At 39.5% G+C, this 22,710-nt stretch overlaps 2 protein-coding genes across 3 annotated transcripts; one reads left to right on the top strand and one right to left on the bottom strand.

The window, feature by feature from the left end:
- Positions 1 to 1,558: 1,558 nt before the first annotated feature.
- Positions 1,559 to 10,120, bottom strand: ANKRA2 (ankyrin repeat family A member 2). 2 transcript variants are annotated; one of them, XM_072359978.1, is made up of 9 exons: positions 9,901 to 10,120; positions 9,240 to 9,621; positions 7,361 to 7,519; positions 5,963 to 6,028; positions 4,415 to 4,512; positions 4,123 to 4,248; positions 3,541 to 3,607; positions 3,364 to 3,444; positions 1,559 to 2,346 (listed from the first exon to the last, which is right to left on the bottom strand). In XM_072359978.1, exons 2-9 carry the CDS (start codon positions 9,526 to 9,528, stop codon positions 2,291 to 2,293), a joined length of 942 nt encoding a protein of 313 aa, XP_072216079.1. In that variant the 5' UTR covers positions 9,529 to 9,621; positions 9,901 to 10,120; the 3' UTR covers positions 1,559 to 2,290. The 2 variants fall into 2 exon arrangements, with proteins under 2 accessions (XP_072216079.1, XP_072216078.1); XM_072359977.1 differs by having other exon boundaries at positions 9,869 to 10,111.
- A 57-nt stretch (positions 10,121 to 10,177) lies between these two features.
- On the top strand, positions 10,178 to 18,796 carry UTP15 (UTP15 small subunit processome component). The gene is made up of 12 exons (XM_072359976.1): positions 10,178 to 10,460; positions 10,909 to 11,001; positions 11,082 to 11,266; positions 12,172 to 12,350; positions 12,972 to 13,097; positions 13,689 to 13,824; positions 14,641 to 14,725; positions 16,346 to 16,495; positions 16,671 to 16,772; positions 16,992 to 17,125; positions 17,633 to 17,691; positions 18,193 to 18,796. The coding sequence occupies exons 1-12, from the start codon at positions 10,371 to 10,373 to the stop codon at positions 18,414 to 18,416; spliced, it is 1,563 nt and encodes a 520-aa protein (XP_072216077.1). The 5' UTR covers positions 10,178 to 10,370; the 3' UTR covers positions 18,417 to 18,796.
- The last annotated feature ends 3,914 nt before the right edge of the window (positions 18,797 to 22,710 follow it).

Raw genomic sequence — 22,710 nt, 5'->3', positions numbered from 1 at the left:
TCCAGTACCTCACTGCTCTTTCCCAAATCTCCACTGGTGCAATTTAAGGCCATTATGTCTGTCGCTGTTCTACCAGTGTTACCTAGGAGAGGAGACCAACCTCCACCTCAACACAACTGCAGCTGGGTCACTGGAGAGAGCAATAATGTCTCCCCTGAGCCTTCTCCAGACTCAGCCAGTTCCCTCAGCCACTTCCTGTAAGATTTGTGCTCCAGACCCCTCACCAGCTTTACTGCTGGACACACTCCGGGGTTTCAATGTCTTCTTTGTAGCGAGGGGCCAAAACCGAACACAGAACTTGAGGTGCAGCCCCACCAGGATGCAAATGCAGAGGGATAGTCACCTCTTTGCTCCTGTTGACAGTGTTATTTCTGATAGTAGATAGATAGGATGTGGTTGGCCTTCTTGCCATCTGGGCACACTGCTGGTTTTTGCTCAGCCAAGCATTGACCAACACTCCTTTTCATCCATGCAATTTTCCAGCCATTCTTGGCCCAAGCCTGTAGCACTGCATGGAGTTTTGTGACCGTATTGCAGGACCCAGCACTTGGACTTGTTCAGTGTCATCCACTTGGCCTCAGCCCATCGTTCCAGATCCCTTTGTAGGGCCTTCCTGCTCTTAGGCAGATCGATAATTCCACTCAGCTTGATGTCATCTGCAGACTTAGTGAGGGTGCACTACATTCCCTCATCTGAATCATTAGTAATGATATTAAACAGGATGGACTCCAATACTGGTCCCTAGGAACATGTTAAAATAACAAAGCTAGCATTTTGAATATCCTTTTTCTCTGGCTTAGGCCCAAAGTACCCAGTTAGACAATCCCCAACCTTACACTACTCTGGTTGGGATCACAGAGCTGTAAACTGTATGGTTTCTATTTATGTATGGAACGGGTTTCAAATAGAAAAATTAAACAAGACTAGAAATAGAGCTATTAATTACTTGGGACCACTTGTGTTTTTTGAGCTGCTTCTGGAAAGCAAATTGTTGACTTGGTTTACTACCCATTGACTCTGAGAAATGAAGGAGGGGTGCAGAGCTATATTTGTGTGTACAGATGACAGACCTCTAGTGGACACAGTTACTAAGTGCTTATGTAAACATTGTGGACGCATATGTACTGTCAGAAGGAAAACAAACTCCTGAAGTCTATTTAAAATGTTTTTTTTTTTTCATTGTATGTGTAAAAATATCACATGCTCATCACTCCAGGGTAATTTTGACTAAGTGCGGGGTCTCAGGAAATCATTTAACATTGCCTACTTTTCCAACAGTTCAAAACCGTAATGCTGTTCTAGCTCAAGCAGCTACATCAGGACATGGAAAGTACCACACATCAGCTGAAGGCAGCTGGACTGCAGTAGGTTTTGGCTTCTTATCCCACACTGTTGATAATCTGCTCAGCCAGTGCAGGGAGGATATTTAGGAGCTAAGTATTCTACACTTGGACTGTCTTATACCAGGTAACTTTATACAAAGAACACTTTGGTCCAGTTGTTTCGTGAATACCACAAGAAGGCAGAAGGATGTGGAAGTAAATCAGCCAGGAATCAAAACTACCACCAAGGTCATTAAATTTATTCTTAAAAATCATACAAAGACAATAATTGACACAGTCATATTAGAAGAGCTTGAAAACAATCACATTTGGCACACATTTGGATACTATTAACAGTAAAAACATCTATTTTCTATGGTGACATACCTCAGTATCTAAACAGTCATCTTCCTGTGAATGTGTATCAATGATAAGATCAAGTAGAACACTTGGCACTGTACCATTCAGTGCACTATGTGAACACTTACAGAATGAAAACTGGTTTTATTCAGTTTTTCATGCACAACAACAGACCTTTTCTTGCAAGGTTGTATAAAATACATTTAAGAAAAGGATGACATCATAGATTTCTATGAAACAGGAAGTATATTTAAAACCTTAAGTCATGGGTGTCCAACCTGTTGGCTTGTCTGGGCTGAACTCAAGTGAATAGGAATTATCTTGGGATGCAATCATGTAGGTTGTTTCAGAAGTAACATATCCTATCTGTTTCCATGGAAACTACAACGAATACATAGAGCACAGTACCACAGTCTGACAGAGCCACTGACATCATGATGTGGGACAGGGGGCAGGCCACAGGTTGGACATGCCTGGCTTAAGTAAAACCAACCAACAACTGAACTGAGGTAAACTTACAAAACAAACACCTCTTTTCAGCCAGAACTGGGCTAAAATGGAGTCAAAGCCTCCAAGATGAGAACTGACAGCCATGGAAGAGCCAGCCGTTATTCCTTGATACTTTGAAGTAGCTTTAATAAATGAGACTCAATGACCTGTTGAACTAAAGCCAAGAAACAATCTGGTTAATCAGGGTTGAATTTTTTTTTAAGTCTTTAAGGTCTGTACTGTTTTTTCTGGCAGATGCTGAGAGACAGGAATTAACTCACTCTGAGAAAGGCGTTTACATCCCCTTCAGAAAAGAAGCACCTCATATAATAAAAAAACCCAAACAAATGGTTTAAAGGCAGATGGGTTTTGGAGATGATGATCTGTTCTCTTGTTTGAATAGGCATGCATATGCCAAGCAAATCTTAAAACGTATAAATGGTTTATTACAAACTATATCTCTCAAGCATTTTGAGATTGAGATTTTGAAGGAGTCCTACATCTAGATACCTCTGAAGTTACTGGCTCCCCTGTATGTGGAGGGCTCTGCTTATAGGAGCAACATATACAGTTCTGGCTTATTTTATATTCAGTTCCAGATTCTGTAACAATAGACACTTCACAGCTTTGAAATTGAAGGTAGCGTAAGGGAAAACAAAAAAACAGAAAAACAAGTGTGAATCCTATCATTCGTTGCCTCTCTGTCTTCCAGAGCCAAATAAGGTAGCCTACTTCACTAATCTCTGCATTCTTTATGTCTGCCTTCAAGGCAAACCAGAGCTGGTACAAGCAAGAAGTTTTGCAAACTGTGTCACATGCCAATGAAACAGTGTAGTCTGGAAGGGCTGGAGGCACTCTTATTATAGCCCAGTACAACTCACAGTAGGGCTGGGGAGCAGCTCATCTCTCCCTGCCTGGATCATGACTGCAACAGACCTGCACATGCCCTTACACATGCCCACAGATGCAATCCATGCCAGTGCCATTTTCTCACCAGAGACTTGGCTTTTTGAACCAATAAGGAAAAATACTAATTTTGTGCTGATATATTTAGGTGTGTTAAGGCTCTGAGAACAGGGATCTTCTTTCAGCTTTATCACACTGTTGTGATGGCTGTTAGGCCATTACAGCAGCTGCATGAACAAGGAGCAGCAAAAAGAAAAATTAAAGAATGTACATTTGCAGTACCTACCACTTCGATAGCCCAAGGCTACAGCCAAATCCATGGAATTATAGCCAGCATCTGTTTCGATAGTTGGATCAGCACCACTTTCTATGCAAAACATGTAAAGAAAATCGAGTCAGATCTCTGACAATAAGAACTGATAGCACATCCATACAAATAATTCATTTAGGATAGGCTCCTTACCAAGAAGAATTTTTACACATTTCACATGGTTCCCATGGACTGCATACAGTAGAGGTGTACCTCCATTCTGCAAAAGCAGTAAAAAGCCTTAGACACTTAGCAACTGAGTGGCCTGGAATTTTAAGTCCTTAACATACCAGTGTAGTTCCATATATCACATATTCATCCCTGGAGGCATTCAAGGATGTGGCTCTGGCCAACCTGGTCTACCGGCTGGCAACCTTGCCTACAGCAGGGAGGTTGACACTAGATGATCTTTGAAGACCCTTTCAACCCAGGCCATTCTGTGATATCAGAACAAGACTGCATGAGTTTTACACAAAAATCAGCTTATTCTTTATAACTTCCATTTTTTGTTTACATCTACCAGGGACATTAAAAGCTCACACTTCTAATAGGTCTCAGCATTAGTTTCAATCTCTTTTTTACCAAAGTCAGAATTAGCAATGCCAACTTTTATGTTATCAAAGAACATCCGATGTAAGAGTGGGAGAACAATTTTAAAATCCAGGCCAACACTGTGCTCTGCTTCAAAGTTCTGACAAAAGCATACACTGATGTAAATTCAAGCTAGAGACTTACCCAGTCATATTCATTGACATCAACTCCACAGTCGAGCAGCATTTTCACAATATCTGTGTACCCTTTGCTGCAAGCCAGTGAGAGGGCACTTTCTCGCCCTTTCCCCAAAATCTGAGGATCTGCACCCTGAAATAATGGAAATAAATACAGCAGGTTAACCAGTTTGTTTTGAAGTGAAATTTTACAGAGAACTTTACAAGTTTTAAATAGTAGAACTGATAATACTTAGGGAAAACAAGCTACAAAGTAAATTAAGAAATTAGAATGTTTTAAGCATGCTCTTTTTCCTTACATTCTGGAGGAGAAATTCCACTACTGCTATCTGCCCATGAGCTGCAGCCCACATCAGAGGGGTAAATCCTTCTTCATCCTTATGATTGATTACGTTTTCTGTTCAAAGCAAAATATACGACTTATTAATCCCTTTCACTAATATACAGTATGAGCTGGCAGAGCGAATGCTTAGGCATGTCCATTGTGAATGGACTGAGGGAGGAGCGTGTTCTGAAGTCATTCAAACCTTAACTTTAAAAATAAATTTCTGTAACAGTGGTGGTGAAAATATCATTGTCCAAGGGAAAATAAATAAAAATAAAAAGACTAAAACAAAATTTAGTAGTTGATGTTTTGTTTCTAGGTTCTATAAACCCAGCTTTGTTTTTACTCAGATAAAAATTCTAAGTTGTCTGTATATTACAGTCTGTATATTACTGTATATTACATACATATATGTCTGTATATTACAGACAGCTTTGTATTTGGAAAGAAGTCTTGCCTGAAAAAGTAATGAAATACATTCTGCATTACTCTTCAGAAGGCACTTTTTGAACAGTGAGCCACAGACTCGTAAAGAATTAGTCTGTAAAACAACATAGATAGTATAACCCCATTCTCCCCAAGCAATTTGTGTAATCAGCAGATTGCTACATGGAAACAATTGAAGTCTACATGAAGGAAAAAAGGACAACTTTTTTTTAAATGTTTTTAACCAACTGGATTTTTTTAAATTTATTTTATATATATATATATATATATATTTGTGATGTTGTATCTAAATCCTTTAATTTTCTATTCTTATCATGGCACCATAGTAAGCATTTTTATTGATTGCCAACATTTCAAAAAACAATCTGACCTCCAGATAGACAACTCGTTGAGAAGGTATACAGGCTCAGATATTCACTTCATGCTTTCTATGAAAGTTTTAGCAGAAGGACTGAAAACAAGCCTGGTTATTAACAACAGAATAAGAATATATTGTTAACAGTACTCAATAAAATATAATACAGATGTAAAAGTTGAAATCTTCTCTATGCATTATTGACACAACTACCATGCTGAAGAATCCTACACAACTTGGAATGAGCAGTGCTCTTATATAGCAAGCATGATTCATAGCTTAAATCTCCAACATGTAATTCTCTATGTTGATCAATTAAATAGAATCTGAAAGCTTCAATTAATAGGATGTGTTTATATGATAAATAACAACAGCAACAACAAAAATCAAGAAAAAAATCAAGCCAGCTTTACCTCTTTTGACAGAGCTAACATCCTCCAAAAGTTTATAGGTCAACCATATAGTGGGGAAAGCAGGAAAAATAACAGATTTCTCAACTTCCATCAATGATAATGTTTCGTTTTAAATGCAAATCAAAGCAATGAGTGAAAGTCAAGAGTCATAGAAAACAACAATTCACCTGAAAAGAATAGCTATATCAAAAGTCAAAAGTTGGAAGGGACTTTCTATTGTACCAGATTTGAAGATCTCTTTAATGTAGCTTTAGGATATAAATGCAAGAGATAAAGAAAGAGGTATTTAACCTTCCCTCATACTCACCCTGTTCAATTCGTGTGGCCAGATACAACATTTCTCCCTGAGCAGCCAGCTGGTGAACTGATAAAGCTGCAGAAATGAAAGCAAGAAGAGGTGATACGCAGATCAGTTTTCATTCTGATGTTCTATGCCCACCTCCAAACATTTGTTGACTTGAGCTATACAGAGTCCAGACATGACAGTGCAGATATGTATCACCATTTACTCTGAATCATTAAATGTAAGACCCTTCCAAAGAATTTCATAGGTTTCCATAGTTTTTTAATTAATGTAGAAATTATACCAAAAGTAAAAGGTGCCTCTTACTTGGACTTCTCCAGAAGGCAACATGCTACACTCTCCCATTTTTGGTCAGCAACCCAAGTGCATGTTAAGAACATTTATCAAATGAAAACAAACTTATTTTGATATTTTATGATTTTATGTGTAATTTACAAATAAAAAAAAAAAAAAGAGATCACAATCTATCTGGAAGCCCCAAACGTGACTCTTATTCTCTTTATGTGGGACAGAGCAGACATTACAGAACTATGTACAACGTGACATCTACCAGGGAAGAATAAAGTGTTGAGGTTTTTTTGTTAATTTTTAATCAAACAATCAAAATTTTTTAATCAAAGCCAAGCCATAACGACAGTAGAACTCTTGAAGGAGTCACTTAAGAGAGAAAACTCTGATCCTATGGTGCATAGTTCTGACAGCCACAACCTGGGGCAAATCTGAAAGATGCTCAGGAAGAATTATAAATGATCTCTGATCAACACAATAAGAAAATCAGCTAACAATTACATAACATGTAAGTGTACCATATCTTTTTTTTGTTTTCCTCCTCCTCTCTGTTCACTGCATGAAAGCTTGATTCCTTTTTCTGAAAGACTGTCTATTTTGGTCAGGCTGAGGTTTATGTCAAGATCTGTTTTTCCCAGTTTATTTAACACTTAAACTCAGCTTAAGAAAGATGCACACTCAACATTTAAAAGTAATTTAAAAAGAGAGTAGTTCATAGGAGGCCTGTAAATCTTAGAGAAGTAGGTCATAGAGAAAAAGCTTGAAACTAAGAATTAAAAAGCCTTTGAATAAGTGTCTTCTTGATTTTCAAGATGCATGGTAACTGTGACATTTGCAGCAGTCAGGAGCACTTAAGCTTCATAAGTTCTGAAAATAATTACACCAAGCACATAAGCTTAAAGCTCCAAAAGGATTAGAAAAATCGTTGTCTCAGCTTTTCAAATCAAGAACTGGACCCTTTTCTGGAAAATGCGCTTCAGTCATGAACTCGAAACAGGTTGGAACACCGTGACATTAGACCATATTTTCTTCCTATGTTAAACTCTATTAAAGTGATCATTGAACTTGCAGTTCACAACATAATTATTAACTGAAAGACAGAAGGATACTTACAATTTACAAGCAGAGGTGTTGTGGAGACTTCATTTCCCCTATGTTTGTTTGTTAGGGTAGTTGATTGTTTTATTGGTGAGAAATGCTTAGTAGTTGAAGGAGTATAAACATGTCTTACTTGGATACCAGGTGAAGGAGAAGTACGGATGTTGCATTCAGCTACATCAGAGAAAACAGACATAATTTTAGTCTCAGGAAGAGAATCAAATCACAGCCGCAGATTCTCATCAAGTTAGAAAGCACTGATACCATAAGATCTTTCAAACACACACAGTAATGAGCTATGTGGCATTTTTCTACTGTGTACTATGTGAGTTGAACAAAGAGCTGTTTTCAATTCTGGCAAAAAATACTGTTAGTAGCCCACATGTTAAGTATGGCATATCACCCAGAAACAATCTGCTGTTCAAGTGAGGAAACTCTTTGCCTAGATCTACAACACATCTGGCATGGACTGATCAAGTATTCCTTGGCATTCAATACTCTTGCTAGTACTCTCCAGATCAAAGAATATGATGCAGGTCTGGTCTTCAACAGGACTTCTCCCACAAACGCTGGATAAGATTATAACTGCATTACGGATGTCTTATAAATGTTTATCCAGCAGGAAAAGAGATATTCCAAACCAGCTTACAGAAAATGCAACGGAAGTGGATGTGAAGCTAATTATTGAAGGGTTAAACTCTGTTATTGGATAAACTGATTTAAAATCCGCGTACACTAGTAATTAGTGACAGGAAACTAATTGACATGCACACAGAATTTACTGTATAAAGGACCCTGTGGTCATAAATCCAAGAACAAATTTCATAAATGAACCAGTAAGAAGAACTGGGTCACAGGATAAACACAAATTCCACTTTGCCAAACAGCTACAGCCAAAGTTATCAAATTAAGTGACCTTCCAGGGATTTTTGCCCCTGGATCTGCAGGACTACTTCTAAAAGGTTTGCAATTGTTATCTAAGAAACACAACCCTATTGCTGACAGGTCTAAATCACTCATACACATCTGCAGCTCCACTAGAAAGCATTTGGGGCCTTTAAACACAGATCACAAAAATAATGAAAATCCACAGTAGGTCTGTGTTTGTATTCGTTGTAGGAATAGTGTCAAATTCAGCATAATGAAATGACAAACTACTCAAGAGTCCAAAATATAGAAGCAAACACTGAAAAAAACCCTACACTTCTTAAGAGTAAATAGAATTCTTACATTCTTTTTTCCCCATCAATACACTCTGCCATTGAAAAGCACAGGTCAATTCTTGTGAAGCTGGACAGAAGTGGTTAGAGATCAGCTGCAGGGAACAATTTGCAGAATGGCAGCAGCATTCACTTTCAAACTGAACCAGCAAGATGATCACTACAGTGACTACAGGCTTTGTACAGCCATATGGATATGACAAAGTCAACTGCATGACTGATGTTACTTTGTCATTGTAGTAGTGGAAAAATATGGTCCAGAAAGCTACTGAAGCTGAAATGACCACACCGTGCTTTCAGTGAAGTTTTGTAAAGATACGTACATTCGAAGTGGTATAGTTCATCTTAGACTTTCATCTAAGAGAGCTTGCTACCAGAAATAACTTTGTTTTTAAAATCTGCGTGAGCTCTTTATAAATTAAAAGCGTTTTGTGCTGTTACTTATTCAGCTTTTTCGACTAAAAAACAAAGCCAACAACCCTAAAAACATAATAAAAAGATCCTGGGGGAAACAAATTATACAGTAATAAGCCACGAAGCACATAAGAAAAATGCTAGCAGGAAATATCTTAGATGCTATTACTGATTAACACACATACATGGCAGAGGCTTTTTAAAAAATGCAGCATGGTAAGACAGTCTAGACATAACAACTTGTACCATAAAAGTTCAACCTTTAAACAGGACAGATGCCACTTCCAGATCAGAATTAACTTGGTCTTGAATATTTTTACTGTCCTCCTCATTCAAAGACTTCACAAATCGTGAGCAGACGTTCATATCAAATCTGTTGGGTAAAATGAACTTCATGCCCATGGCCACATTCTGGGATGGGCCTTCCTCTGTGCTGGAGTCAAGCTGGTGCTCAACCTTGATGTCTGGCATGGGTGGAAGGCTGTAACTAGTGGTACACTCTTCCACAATTAGCTGTGCCCCAGTGTCTATGTTGGCTGATGATGCCATGGCTTCAGTTGTGCGGGACTTTTATGGAAAATGCTTCCTCATGATTTCCAGCCAAGAGCAGCTCTGGTCAACCAAGCTCCAAGGAGATCCAGCCTGCAGTCAAACACAGATAAGATACATGTAAAAATACATCGTGCACGTATCATTTAGGCTCATCACCTTTGCTTTAGGTAGCAAAGTCCTTTCGATAACCCAACATTACTACACCCAAGAGCTTGTAACCAAGTGGATGTTCCAGCCCAACTCCTCGCTGTGCGGATGGCGGGAGCGTCGTTTCTGGATATCGGTCTGTTCACAACAAGACAAGCAAAGCACAAAATGCATCCACCCCCCTGCTCACCCCTAAGCAAAGGAAGGCACCGCGAGGTGAACCTGGTTTGATCTTCTCAGCATTAGACCTGAAGGAAAACACAAACGACGAGAAGACGACGGGCCCTTTTTTCAGCAAGGAAACAGCCGGCGGGCGGAGGGAGGCCCCGAGGAAAGCTGCAGCGGGACCCCAGCAGGCCGCAACCGTGCTCTGCCCGGCCTACTCCGCGATGAGCACTAAGTGACGTCTGACCGCCCACAGCCACTATAAGGCATCACTTCCGCCTCACCGGGGGGGAAAGGGGGTGTTTAAGACGTCACATCCGCCTGACCGCCTTCCGATTGGCCAGGTGGAGGCGCCCACTGATGACGCAGTTGCCCGCCGGCGTGCCGTCCGCGAGGCGGTGCGAGGTTAGGTATGGCGGCACGGCGTGGCCGGGTCCTCGCGCTCTGAGGCGGCGCGTCCCACATCTCTCTCGGACGGACACGTCTCACATCTCTCTTCTCCTCCCGGCCCCTTCTCCGGCTCAGCCATGGCATCTTACAAGCCCGTCGTGATCCCGGCGGTACCGAAGCTTGGGGAGAAGATCACACAGGACACGCTGTACTGGCGGGGATACAAGGTGGGAAGGGCCTCGGGGCCGGGGCAGCGCTGGGGTTGCAGCGGGCTCCGTGGGCGCCGTGTGCTGGCCGGGCCGCGCTCATAGAGTAACTCAGCACCTGCGTGTGCAGCTGGCCCGGTCTGTACCCCAGGCTGGGCCAGCAGGCGTTCGGGCTGCCCTGAAGTATTCCTTACTGCTTGTGTTATGAGTTAGTAGGACCTTTTTTTTTCTTTCCCCGTTCAGACAAAGTGTGTGATTAATGGCACAGTTATGAAGGGGGAAGAGGGAAAAGAGCATTAAAGTAAAAGCAGCCAGGGGAAAAAGAAACCTAACAGGATGATGTTTTGGAGATAATTTTGTTCCAAATAGCATTTTGAGCACAGCAGCAAGAAAAATCTTTTTTTACACTGTTGCTGTTTTTGATGGTGTGCCTATGTGTATTTAATTGTCTTTATTTTGTCTCTTCTAGACACCTGTTCAGATTAAGGAGTTTGGTGCAATAAATAAAATAGACTTCTCTCCAGTTCCTCCATATAACTATGCTGTCACAGCCTCCTCAAGGGTGAGTGTTGTGAGGTTGTTATGTTGCTCCTTTTCAACTGAAGCCCCTTGAGTAAGGATAATGTCTTCTTGTTTTGCTAGATCCACATTTATGGACGCTATTCTCAGGAACCAATTAAGACGTTTTCTCGCTTCAAAGATGCTGCCTATTGTGCCACGTACAGGGATGATGGCAATCTGCTTGTTGCTGGCAGTGAGGAAGGCAGCATTCGCCTCTTTGATATTAGTGGGAGAGCACCCCTGAGGCAATTTGATGGTCATACAAAGTAAGGCAATCCCGCTCCTTGCGTGTATAAGTTTACTTTGAGTGTTTACATGTTTTGCATGTTGCTAAAAACATGAGCAGTATTAATCAGATACTTGCAACTGCTGCACACATTGCTGAAAAGTAGATTTTAAAGTTGAGTTATGAATTGCAGTGACAATGTTGTTTTTAATCCTAAGTATGACTTGAGTACGTGGAAGAATAAGTACATATTCTAACTCAGGGAGATGCCTGTTGATGTGTTGCATAGACATAGTCTCATGCCTGCATGTGCTGACTGACAAACTTTATTTGTTGCTAGGGGGAACAGTTATTTCACTTTAAAAACAAAACAAAAACAAGCAAACAAAAAAACACATCTGGGTGGGGAAAAATTTGGAAGAGGAGTTCTGATGTTCCAGACAGAAAACAGTGGTAATACTTTGATTTGACATATTACCGCCCTCTCAAGATCTATGAGTTACTTTTCTTTATGGGGAGCCTAAATATAATAAAATCCCTGTTGTTATGTTATATTAGTAATTTCAACAGTGATTTTGAGGGCCACGAAGTGTCCAACCTTGTCTTACTTAAAGCTTGATATTGTAAACGTGGTCAAAAGGATTAAACTGGCACGCAGACCTCTAAGTAAAAAGGCAGGATTTACATCTCTCAAGCAAACAGCCAGTAGTCCTCTAATACTTTCCAGGTACATCTGGTATGGTCCAAGATGAAAGATCCATTCCTGGCTGAAAGCATAAAACCTAAATTGTTCTTAACCTCTGAAGTGAGGGGCTGTAGCTTCCAATAGCTAATACTTTGTGCTTTCAGGCTAGAGAGAATGCCTTCCTTTAACAAGTTTTTGATGTGGTGTTCAGGAATTGACAGAATATTTTAACTTTGGCTGTTGTGGACTTTGCTTTCTAGAGCTGTTCATGTGGTGGGCTTCCTGTCTGATAAATACCGAATATTTTCTGGTGGTGATGATTATTCATCGAATTTGTGGGATATCCCGAGTGCTACAGAAATAGTGTCCTACAGTGAGCATAGTGACTACGTGAGATGTGGCTGTGCGAGTAAACTGAATGGAGATGTCTTTATAACAGGTTTGATTTTCTTTTTTAACATATGCTTCTTTTGGCTAAAACTGAAGAAAAATGCGGGAAGTTACAGTAGTGTCTTGTTTGTAGTGCATTGTTTTTCTTTTGCTTGCTTTTCAAGCCAAATACTGATGTTTGTGGGGGATGTCTGTAAGTGTTAAACATCTTGCTTCATCCTGTTAAGGTTAATGGGACTGTTCTGGCTTGCTTTTGAAAGTTGAAGAAAAGCTGTGAACTTTCACTTGACCTGATGTTTTGTGATGTTTCAGTAGAGCAGTAGTTCTGTTGTAGTTTGTACACCTTAAAACCTTAAAAATGAAATGTCAGGTGTATTTAAAACCAGCTGCTTTTGATTTTCTGACCAGCAGCTTTTTATTAATTTGTGCTGAAATTGTAAATAAAAGTAGTATGAAAAAATCTAGTATTTCTGGCATTAGACGTCACAGGGCACTAGGTTCCAGTGGTTTTTCTGGTATATTAACTTGAGTAAACCACTAGAATTTTTAAATACATGCTCTAAAGCTGTTTCTGTTTGGCCAGAGCTTCTTCAAATTGTAGCACATGGCTGTTTTAATTCCTGAAATAATTCAAGTTGTGTAACTGAAACTATTTACGGTGTTATTTCAGGTTCCTATGATCACACTGTGAAGGTATTTGATGCACGAACAAAGAGCAGTGTCATGACAATAGAACATGGCCACCCTGTGGAGAGTGTCCTTCTCTTCCCTTCTGGAGGTCTTCTAGTGTCTGCAGGTACTTGAATAAATTTAGCTTAGTACTCAAGTTAGAGCACATGGAAAACTATTTCAGTCGGTTCCTCCTTGTGTGGTGTTTTAATTTGGCCATATATTGTTAAGTATGTATCTCAGATCTGCCATGGGAGTCTGTGTTGACCTTCATGGTGAAGCTAGTGGTCTTCTTGTCTCTGACTTACTTTTCTTGTAATCAGTCAAAAAATAGTTGTACATTTTTAATGAAGAGGTACAGACTTAACTGGTCCAGTGCTAAAGTGAAGGGATGAACATATTTAAGAAGCATTTTGGAAAGGTGTGACAGTATTGTTCTCTTAATCACACACAGCAAGGTTTTTATTCTCTCCTTGCTGTTGCATGAGATGTCCTATGATCCAGTGGCATATAAATCCTTTTTGTGTAGAGTACGTTGTCATTCAGTATCATTCAGTTGTGCTTGCAAAACGACCTAAAAAAAAAAAGCCATACATGGAGGGTGAATGGGTACAGAAGCCTCTTTGCTGCAAAGGTACTGTATTGCTGCATGAAAACTTCAGACAAGCATAAATTTGTGTGTATCTGTCCAGCTGTTCGATGTGCTTCTTTCTTACAGGAGGTCGATATGTCAAAGTTTGGGATGTACTAAAAGGTGGACAATTACTAGTTTCACTTAAAAATCATCATAAAACTGTGACTTGCTTGTGCCTGAACAGCTCTGGACAAAGGTTACTGTCAGGATCCCTGGACAGGTTAGTATGTTTTGTGACTTCTCTGTGATTTACATTTTTTTAGATTTTTTTTCCCCCTTTGGAAGTAATTCTACATCAGCATGTAGCTGGGTACATTTATTAAGCTTAAACCCTTTTAGCTGTTAGGGATGTAATGTGTTTAAAAAATATATATTGTGTTCCCCTTGAAATGAGAAGGAGTGTACCCAAGGTGCAGAGGTGCATTATGTCCTTCTTCAAGCCATGCAGTCATGAAGCATGAGGTGTGAAGGATCACACCAGCCCTGTAGCTATTGGTCATTCAGTGATCGTAACAACAGAGCTCATACTTATTTCAGGATCGTTATTTGTTTTGTTCCTTTTTTTCCAATTTGTGAATTTCTTCTCAACTTCAACCAAATCACTAAAGGGCAACTGGATGCAAGGACATCCAGAAATTGTCAATAAACTGTCTATTTAAAATTTTAAGAATACTTTGGAGGAAACACTTTCCTACTGTTTGCTAATAAACATTACTGAAGTTGGATTGCGACTACGTCTGTCTTCAGTCTCTTTTTCTGTCCCTGTACTGTTGTAGTTTATGGCATAAGGATAAAACTTCCTTGTCTTTTCTGGATCTTTATTTTGGAGCCTTTCTGTTATTGCAGGAAAGATAAAATGCTTTCTGGTAATGTGGTTGATATGACTTTGCTTTATATTTGGTTTTACTTCGTTTATTTGTTTATATATTTGGTTTTCTTAAATGATTTCATAAATGGTGGGAATGTAAACACTCCACAGAATTTTCACCAATGAAGCATTGGTAACGTTTTTTTTAATCATTACTGCTTCATATAGGCATGTGAAGATATACAGTACAACTTCCTACAAAGTAGTCCACAGCTTTAACTATGCAACATCCATCCTCAGTCTTGCATTGTCGGTAAGTGCTTAAGAAATTGTTTTAGGCAAAGTAATTATTGATGACAGGTAAGTCACTGAAGTGATTTGGTTTTTACCTTCATTGCTATTAGATGTTTCACAATAATACTGTCCTTGTGAGTTAGGTACTGAGCAAAACTACTACCCTACTGAATTAGGGTACGAGCATAAACAGACACATTTGCTAAGGCACATGTATTTTCCTTTTGGAAAAGGGAAATAAGGTACTTATTTCTCTGAAGCATGAGTGTTGATGGATAACTGACCAGTTAGGCAAAATTGTGAGGGTGGCCACCACTTTCTAGATCAGCCTTGTAATGATGTAGCCTCTGAAAGCCATGTAAGAGGGGCAGTGAAGATTATTTACTCTCTTTGCTACTTTAATATCCTGCTTTTATGGAAGTGAGGGGAAACAGGCTGTGGAGGTCAAGGAATTTTCCTTCCCGTATTTCCCATCTTGTTCTTCCTTAGAGAACTGGAGTTAATTGGGTTTTGAATGAAGACTGTAGTGGGGCATATTTTTCACAGAACCACAAAATCCATTTGCTTTGAACTTGTGCTGCAGCTGCAAAACACGTGCAGTACTTGTGGTTTGGCATTTGTGTGGATGTGTATGTTTATTTTGAGACACAATTTTTTGTTTCTGGTTGACACCTGAAAATCACATGATCAAATGAGAGCATAGAACCAATTCTGCTGTGTCAAACCAAAGGTTGGTCTGTCCTAGATTCTCCTTTCAGCTATAGCCATTATCAGATGCTTATGTAAAACTGAAAGCAAGGAAAATGTGTATGATGAATCTCCCAATGTTCTCCCAAACTCCATGGACATTTTTAGATGAAAAATTTGCTGGTTAGAGTGCAGTTTCTACGTAACTAAAATATTTATTTCTCTTACATGAACCTATTCAGTTTCTCCTTATACAAAGTTTTAACCTTCACTGAATTCCTTTTGAAGGAGTAGAGTTCTGCCTTAAATTAGTGCAACTTCTCATTTTCCTTAGGGTTTTTTGATTATTCTATTCTAAATCTGCTGCTGCTATCTGAAAATATGCTATGCATAGGATTTAAGATTTGGGCATGCCATAGATTTAGTTATTGCCATATTAACCCTTTTATTTATTTATTTTTAAACTAATTATTTACTTTTTCAATCACAACTGTTGAGTATTCAGCCCAAAACGTTTACACATAAAATTAGAATTTTTCTCTAGTGCAGCACTGAAAGTTAATACAAGAAAGACTGTTCAGGGCAGAAGCTGCAAGATAAACAACATGAGAAGACAAGGCTGAGAACTAAGGACATCTCCAGAATACACGGGAGAAAGAAACTACACTTTAGCAAGAAACTACACGTTAGCAACAATTGTCAGGGAATTGTAACCATTTACATCCAGCATGATTGTGAACGGCTTGCTTTGCATACGCAGCTTTGGGGTGCAAAGAATAGCGGAAAATGACCAGGTTAAGCTATAGCGGAGGTATAAAAGTCTGTAGATGTGGATAATAAAGGATTTTGCTGTGCAACTGCAGTGGAGTCTGTGACCTCATTGCCACAATATTAAGACATGTATCATCAGACAAAACAGTAGGTTCCTAACTCTGTGATTTTTACATTTTAGCCTGAAGATGAAACTATAATTGTAGGCATGACCAATGGGGTGCTAAGTGTTAAACACAGAAAACCTGAAGAAAGCAAAGAAAAGTCTCAAAAGAAGAGACAGCCGGCGTATAGAACCTATGTGAAAGGAAGAAATTACATGCCAAAACAGGTAGGACATAGAAGCAAATGTTTACTGAAGCAGTCAAATTTCTCATTTTGTATATTGAGTTGAAGAAAGGAGAGATACTAAAGACAAGCTTAAATGTCTTTGTAGTATGTTTGTGTTATGCTGTCTAATTATGTAGGTGCATGTGTGTTACTCAGAACTTGTGTTTCAATTCCAGGAGGATTTCTATGTCAGTAAGCCTGGAAGATGTATTTTGAGGAAATATGACAAGCTGCTGAAGAGCTTTCAGTCATCCAAGGCTCTTGATGCCGTGCTGGAGGTAAGGCTTTGTTTTTGTCTCAGCAAATCTATATGCTGTCATCTAAAGTAGACATTTCTGTATCTCAAACTGACTTCAGTGTATGACTAGAATGGAATCAAACCTGTGTGGGTTCTCAGTATGTTTTTTGTTCATTTTGCTTTTTGCAAATTGATACCAACCTCTGTTTGCTGTACGAAAAAGGTGCTTTGGTACTAAACTCTTCTTATATATGTCCAGCCACACATTAGGCTTTATACTCCTGAAGTTACGGTTGCAGTTATGCAGGAACTAATTCGCAGAGGAACCCTAAGAAGTGCGCTTGCAGGCCGAGACGAGAAGCAAATTAGTCTCCTCCTTACCTTTGTGACAAGGTACTGTTTTGCCTTAAGTTCTCTCTGACAACTTGGGACTTATTATTCTTAATGGTCTTTGCCATAGAGGATGCAGTGGACATTGTGGTTTGAACTCTAGTTGCAGTCTCGCTTACATTCTGCTTTCTAAACTGAAGGTCTGGGATCTTAGCTGTAGCACTGAAATAGTTTATATTGGCACAAAATGATTTTGCTGATACTGTGAGAACCACAACGAGAGTTAGTCTTGCCCCTTTGACAGACATTTTATCCATAGCCACTTATTTTCTGTTTCCTCAATTCAACTCATGTCTTCAACCTGAGGCTTTTGCCAGTCCTCCAAGCCCCAGCCCTTGTGAAAATTGAAGTTCACGTGCCATATGTAACTCTTTTGACTCGTATCCCTGACTGCTGTTCTGTGAGCTCTCATCAAGAGGAGAAAGCATGTCTGCATGCCAGCATGATAAAGCTGCTTGTAACTTGCATTTTACAAAAACAGTAAAAGACGGATGTGTTCTGATTTTACAGGCGCGTAATCGAACCTAGGTTTACCCCAGTACTGATAACTGTTGCAGATATGATCACTGGTAAGTACAACACAAAAAAGATTCTCAGAGCCCAACAGCCAGCTTCAGTGTAAGATGAAAAGTGCTGTGCTTTTAAGAAACTCAACTTTTATAAGCTTGTGCCCGAGTATAAACGTAGAGATGAGAGATTGGTCCAAAAAAAAACTTTGCTTAGATAACTTTGAGCGCAGTCAGTATCTAATTTGCACTACATTTGCTTCTCATAGTCTCCAAATTTTTTTTGATCCTTCATGTTTCTACGTTGCATAGTACAAGTGGCATCAGTTTTTCTAGTGAGGTAAAAATTGCATTTGAGATCGTAAAAACTTCTTTCTCTGTTAGGTTGTACTTAATGTGAGTATGCATCAATAATTTATGCTATTTTCAGGACACCGGGCAAAGTTGTCTTATTTGACACAATATTGGGCTAGTGCCAGATTCCTTAAGTGTACGTTTAAGTAGCCAGAACAGTTTTCATGTTTTTAGTAGATGTAAGGGTCCTAAATACTCTTTTCTTTGCAGACATTTATCAGCCTGTGGTTGGACAGTCAGCACTTGTTGATAAACAATTCTTGAGACTTCAGGAAGCCATAGGAAGAGAAATTGACTATCAGGAAGAACTGTTAGAAGTTTTAGGGATGATGGATGCACTGTTTGCTACTTTGACTGAAAAAAGAGCTACTTACCTAGAAGAGAACAAAAGTAATGGCCTTACAAAGACTCTGGACCAGGATATAAGTATCTGAATGACATCTGACTTAACAAATAGTTACGTAAGCTGCGTGGACTGTTTGCAGAATATCTTCCTTCCAGGATGCAGTTTTGGAGAAGCTGAAATGTATAGGATAGGGAGAAGTTGGTCAGGATTTTCCATGTAATGTTTTTTGAACAATAGGATTTTAAAGTTTCATTCCAAAGCTGTTTAACTTTTAAAGCATGGTTTGTATATCCAGTACTAAATCACTGATCAATTAAAAGAGCTGGTCAATGATTTTTACTTCTTTTTCACCAGAAAGTAATTCAGTTTTATGTAATTTGAACATGTAATCATTTTTATTTAAGTTTAATCGCCCATCTCAGGTACTTGGAGACCAAGGAATAAAAATCAAGTGTGTGTTTGATAATACTTGACTGTGTTGTGTTTTTTCTCACTGCTTTGACTCCACATCAGAATTCCAGAAATTCATACGAAATCATAGAATCACAAGGTCAGAAAGGACCTATAAGGTCATCTAGTTCAACCGTCCTCCCTTTACCGTACCTACAGCAAACCACTAAACAGTATCTCCTAGTTCCCTATCCAGACACCTCTTGAACACTGCCAGGGATGGCGACTCTACCACCTCCCTGGGCAGCCATTCCAGTGCCTGACTGCTTTCTGAGAGAAAAAGTTCCTTCTTATGTCCAGTCTAAACCTCTTCTGGTACAACTTGTGGCCATTTCCTCGGGTCCTGTTTGTTGCCTGGGAGAAGAGGCCAAGCCCCTCCTCCTCACAACCTCCCTTCAGGAAGTTGTAGAGTGCAATGAGGTCTCCCCTGAGCCTCAATAAAAAAACTGCTCAATAAAAATAAAGCCTCAATAAAAACAAAGTAACAAGCAAACAAAAGAGCTCATGTAGTCTTTTTGTTTGTTTGTTTTAGTGCAATAGGAGAAATGGGCATTTTTGAATTTTAAATTTCAAGAAGAATCTTGCATCTAAAGGAACACAAATGCAAAACACACTTATATACTGAGTAAATGGAAACACCAGTGAGGAAATCATCACTTACATTAAAAAAATATTTCTGTCATTTTCATTGTTTGTTAAGAATCTAGTATTTTTCGTAGAACAGAATCATTTTAGGATAGCAAAGACCCATAAGATCATGCAGTCCAACCATCAAGATAGTCACATATACATTCACCAGTAAACCAAGTCTCTAAGCACTGCATTCCCTAAAATCTTTCCCTAAATTACTAGTAATTTCTCATTCTGGAAAGTTGTAAGGTATGGATTATGAAAAAAAAACAAAACATTTTCCTTGTGAGCTTTCTGCTATATTCCTTGTATTTCTTCCCCACACACTTCATAAGGAGTTGTGAAACTGCAAACAGTAAGCGAAGTGATTAACATTTCTTAAGTGTTCCTCTCTCTTTATTTATTTATTTATTTAGTTTTAATTGGCATTTATTTATTTTTTTGATTATTTTAAGGACTGGTGCAAGACAACAGCTACAGTTTCAGCTTGATTTTTTTGTTTGTTTTTAAACTTAAAGAATAGTCTCATAAAAAGAGAGATGCTGCCACAGCATATTTCCCTTATTTCTTGTGGTTGGTGCAGTCTGACAGCTGACTGTCTGTAGTTCTGCAAGAGAGTACAGAGATGATCTGTAAGTGATGATCCATGTAGCAGAAAGCAGTGTGCTCCTCTGCACTGGATGGCTCACAGCAGAGCTCATACTGGAGTAATCCTTGGTGCAACCTGAGCTATGCCTAGGATTTACTCTGTTTCTATATCCCTGTAGTAGCCATCCGTGCTATTATTTAACTGATTTTTTTAAAAAAGGCTGTTTGCGCCTAACATAAAAAGATGAAATAATAATAATTTTTAAAAGGGATGTCATGTGCTTCTTTTTCCAGAGCCATCACAAGTTATTCAGCATGTTTGAACTAAGAGACTCGTTTGTTGCATAATGAACACAGGAAGGAGCCTGGTGCCTGTCAGAGTAGTCGGGTGTAACCGTGCCTTTCAGCCATGGAAATTTCTATGGTGTCACGGTGTGCACACTGCTCTTTGTAGGCAATAGAGTTCGTGCTGTGGTAACTGCATAGAGTAGGGTGGCAAAGGCATCCTCTGGAAGTATAAAAGGGTGAAGAACTGCATTATGTTTTCTGGAAAGCTCCAGTGCAGACAGTTATGGAGCAGCCAGGAGTACTGTTGTAGCAAGCAGTCCTCCACCTTGAGGAAATATGGCTTCATCTGAATTTCCTCCCCTAGACATGTCAAACACTTGTTATTGTTTGGTGCTTCTCAGATCCTTTTCCTGCTCTTTTTTTGAAGCCATTGTATGACAGGTTTTTCTTGGCTGGTTGCTCTGCTTACTACAAAGAAAACAAAATACTGGAAAACAACACACTTGGGCAGATATCTGGAAACTAGTATTCTTTGAAACCTGGTGGTAGAATTACATCAGTACTTCTGCTTTGTAAACAAAGTCTAAAATATTTCAAGCATTTTTGATTTTAATTCTTTTTCTAACACAAGGGGTGCTTTTGTAAATAGCAAAATACTCACAACCATTGACTTGCTTGCTCCGAGGCATTTTTAATTAAAATTCACATATATTTGAATAAATCGAGATGAAAGGAATTAAATAAAATACACTGTTTAAAGGCAAGTTCTTACATCATCTTTGCTTGTTCAGGCGTAAAAAGAGTGTTATTTTCAAAGTGGAAGTAAAAAACTGCAGGTTCTGTGTAGTGCTGCTGAGAAGGTTGTGATGAGATTGCATCAGAAGTGTATGTTCATGGATTTGTTGGAGATGGGAAAGTTCCTGGATGTTTATGAAAGCTTATTCATTTTTCAGGGACAGGTGACTATAAGTGCAAAATTTGACAAAGGCTTTTTCCTCCCTGAAGACACCAAGTTCTGCTTTGTTTATGATGGATCCGTGAAGAGGCACATAATGTTTGCTGAGTGTATTAGTGACAATGTTATTCAGTCCCTTGTTCCAGGTTATTTGTGTTTCATCTCTTAGCAGTACCCAGCCACCCTCTGAAGCTGGGTACAGCTGGACATTTTGAGTAACTGTGTTTTATGGCTTTATAGTGAATGTAGGAATTGAGCGATGGCCCGCAGCATGCAGGCTGCGTTTGGCTGGCCATAGGTGGTGCTGCCATTCATAGCTGCCTGCTCTGACACGGTGTCAGGCAGACCTTCCTGGGCATGCACAGTTGGGTGTGCGTGAAAGTGCATTTTCAGGCATGGCATAATTTTTAGTCTGACTTAGTAATTCTGTTCAACAAATCCAGCCTATGTTTTGCCTCTTGGCATTGTACCATCTGCAGAAGTCTGCTCTTTCCTCTGATGCAGCAGTCATCCTGGCTTGCAGGGCTCACCTGGCACCTGCTTGGGGTTTCTGAAGCTCTGCGGAGCCATGGGGAGAACTGCCTGGGGGTGCCTTGCTGCAAGAAGGGAATGTGGGTTCCTCCACAGCCATGTCTGCCTTGGCATTGTCCCCCTTGCTGGTGTGGTGTAAACCCTGGCTGTTGTCTCTACTATGTGCTTTGTGTCCTGTTTGTGAGTATAGGTGGCTATAAACATGGTGTACCTACATAGTCAGTTCTGCTTGTTGTTTGCCCTTGTTTTCTAAGGGAGATTCAGAGTGTGAAAGTAACTATTACAAAAAGGAAATGATTGCATAGTTATGTGGTGGCTGCTCAAGTCTGTAAACAGTAAATGATTGTTATCTGATGGAGAATGCAATGCTAGACGCTCACAGGGTAGCAAAGCCATTTATTATTATTATTTTTCTTTAAAGGTCTGAAATGGCATTGCCAAGTGATTACTTCTCAGGTAGAAATAAAAACAGGAGGCGAGAGACAATGTTTAATCCTCTGCCCGATCTCATCAGAAGCCATCAGCAGATGAAAATGAAGAGGTTAAAGTATATCCCTATTATAGCTGGTGTTTTATAGTGGCTGAATTAAACATAAGAGAATGCACAGCACTTTAGAAACAACTGCAGATATGGTAAGCATATACTGGCTTCAGCAGCTAATGGATTGCCTAAGTACTTAGAGTTCTGGGGGTCTGTTTTGTTATGTCTAGGTTTACATACATGGTTAGCTCTCCAGTGGGAGCTGTGTGTACAGCATGCACCTCTCACAGATGTGTGATATCTGTCTCTGATGAGATGGCAGAGAAGGAGGAAAGATGTGTGACATATGTAAGATTTTTGAGTGAGAGACTCCCTTGGGCTTTGAGGGTCCTGGTTGAAAGTTAGGCAGTTAATACAGCATTTAATCAAGCCTGTTTACGGTGCAAACCATTCATTTGT

Source organism: Excalfactoria chinensis, chromosome Z (genome assembly GCF_039878825.1).
Source record: "Excalfactoria chinensis isolate bCotChi1 chromosome Z, bCotChi1.hap2, whole genome shotgun sequence".
Lineage (NCBI taxonomy): Eukaryota > Metazoa > Chordata > Aves > Galliformes > Phasianidae > Excalfactoria > Excalfactoria chinensis.
This window is presented reverse-complemented; position numbering and strand designations above follow the sequence as displayed.

Bases quoted from the DNA above. Each gene is read 5' to 3' on its own strand.
- ANKRA2 (XM_072359978.1), bottom strand. From the start codon at position 9,528: ATGGCATCATCAGCCAACATAGACACTGGGGCACAGCTAATTGTGGAA. The intron at 4,513-5,962 runs GTGAGTATGAGG...TGCTTTGAACAG, and splicing joins GGCCACACGAATTGAACAGG to AAAACGTAATCAATCATAAG. The intron at 3,608-4,122 runs GTAAGTCTCTAG...CTGCTTTTGCAG, and splicing joins ATGTCAATGAATATGACTGG to AATGGAGGTACACCTCTACT.
- UTP15 (XM_072359976.1), top strand. From the start codon at position 10,371: ATGGCATCTTACAAGCCCGTCGTGATCCCGGCGGTACCGAAGCTTGGG. The intron at 11,267-12,171 runs GTAAGGCAATCC...TTTGCTTTCTAG, and splicing joins CAATTTGATGGTCATACAAA to AGCTGTTCATGTGGTGGGCT. The intron at 12,351-12,971 runs GTTTGATTTTCT...GTGTTATTTCAG, and splicing joins TGGAGATGTCTTTATAACAG to GTTCCTATGATCACACTGTG.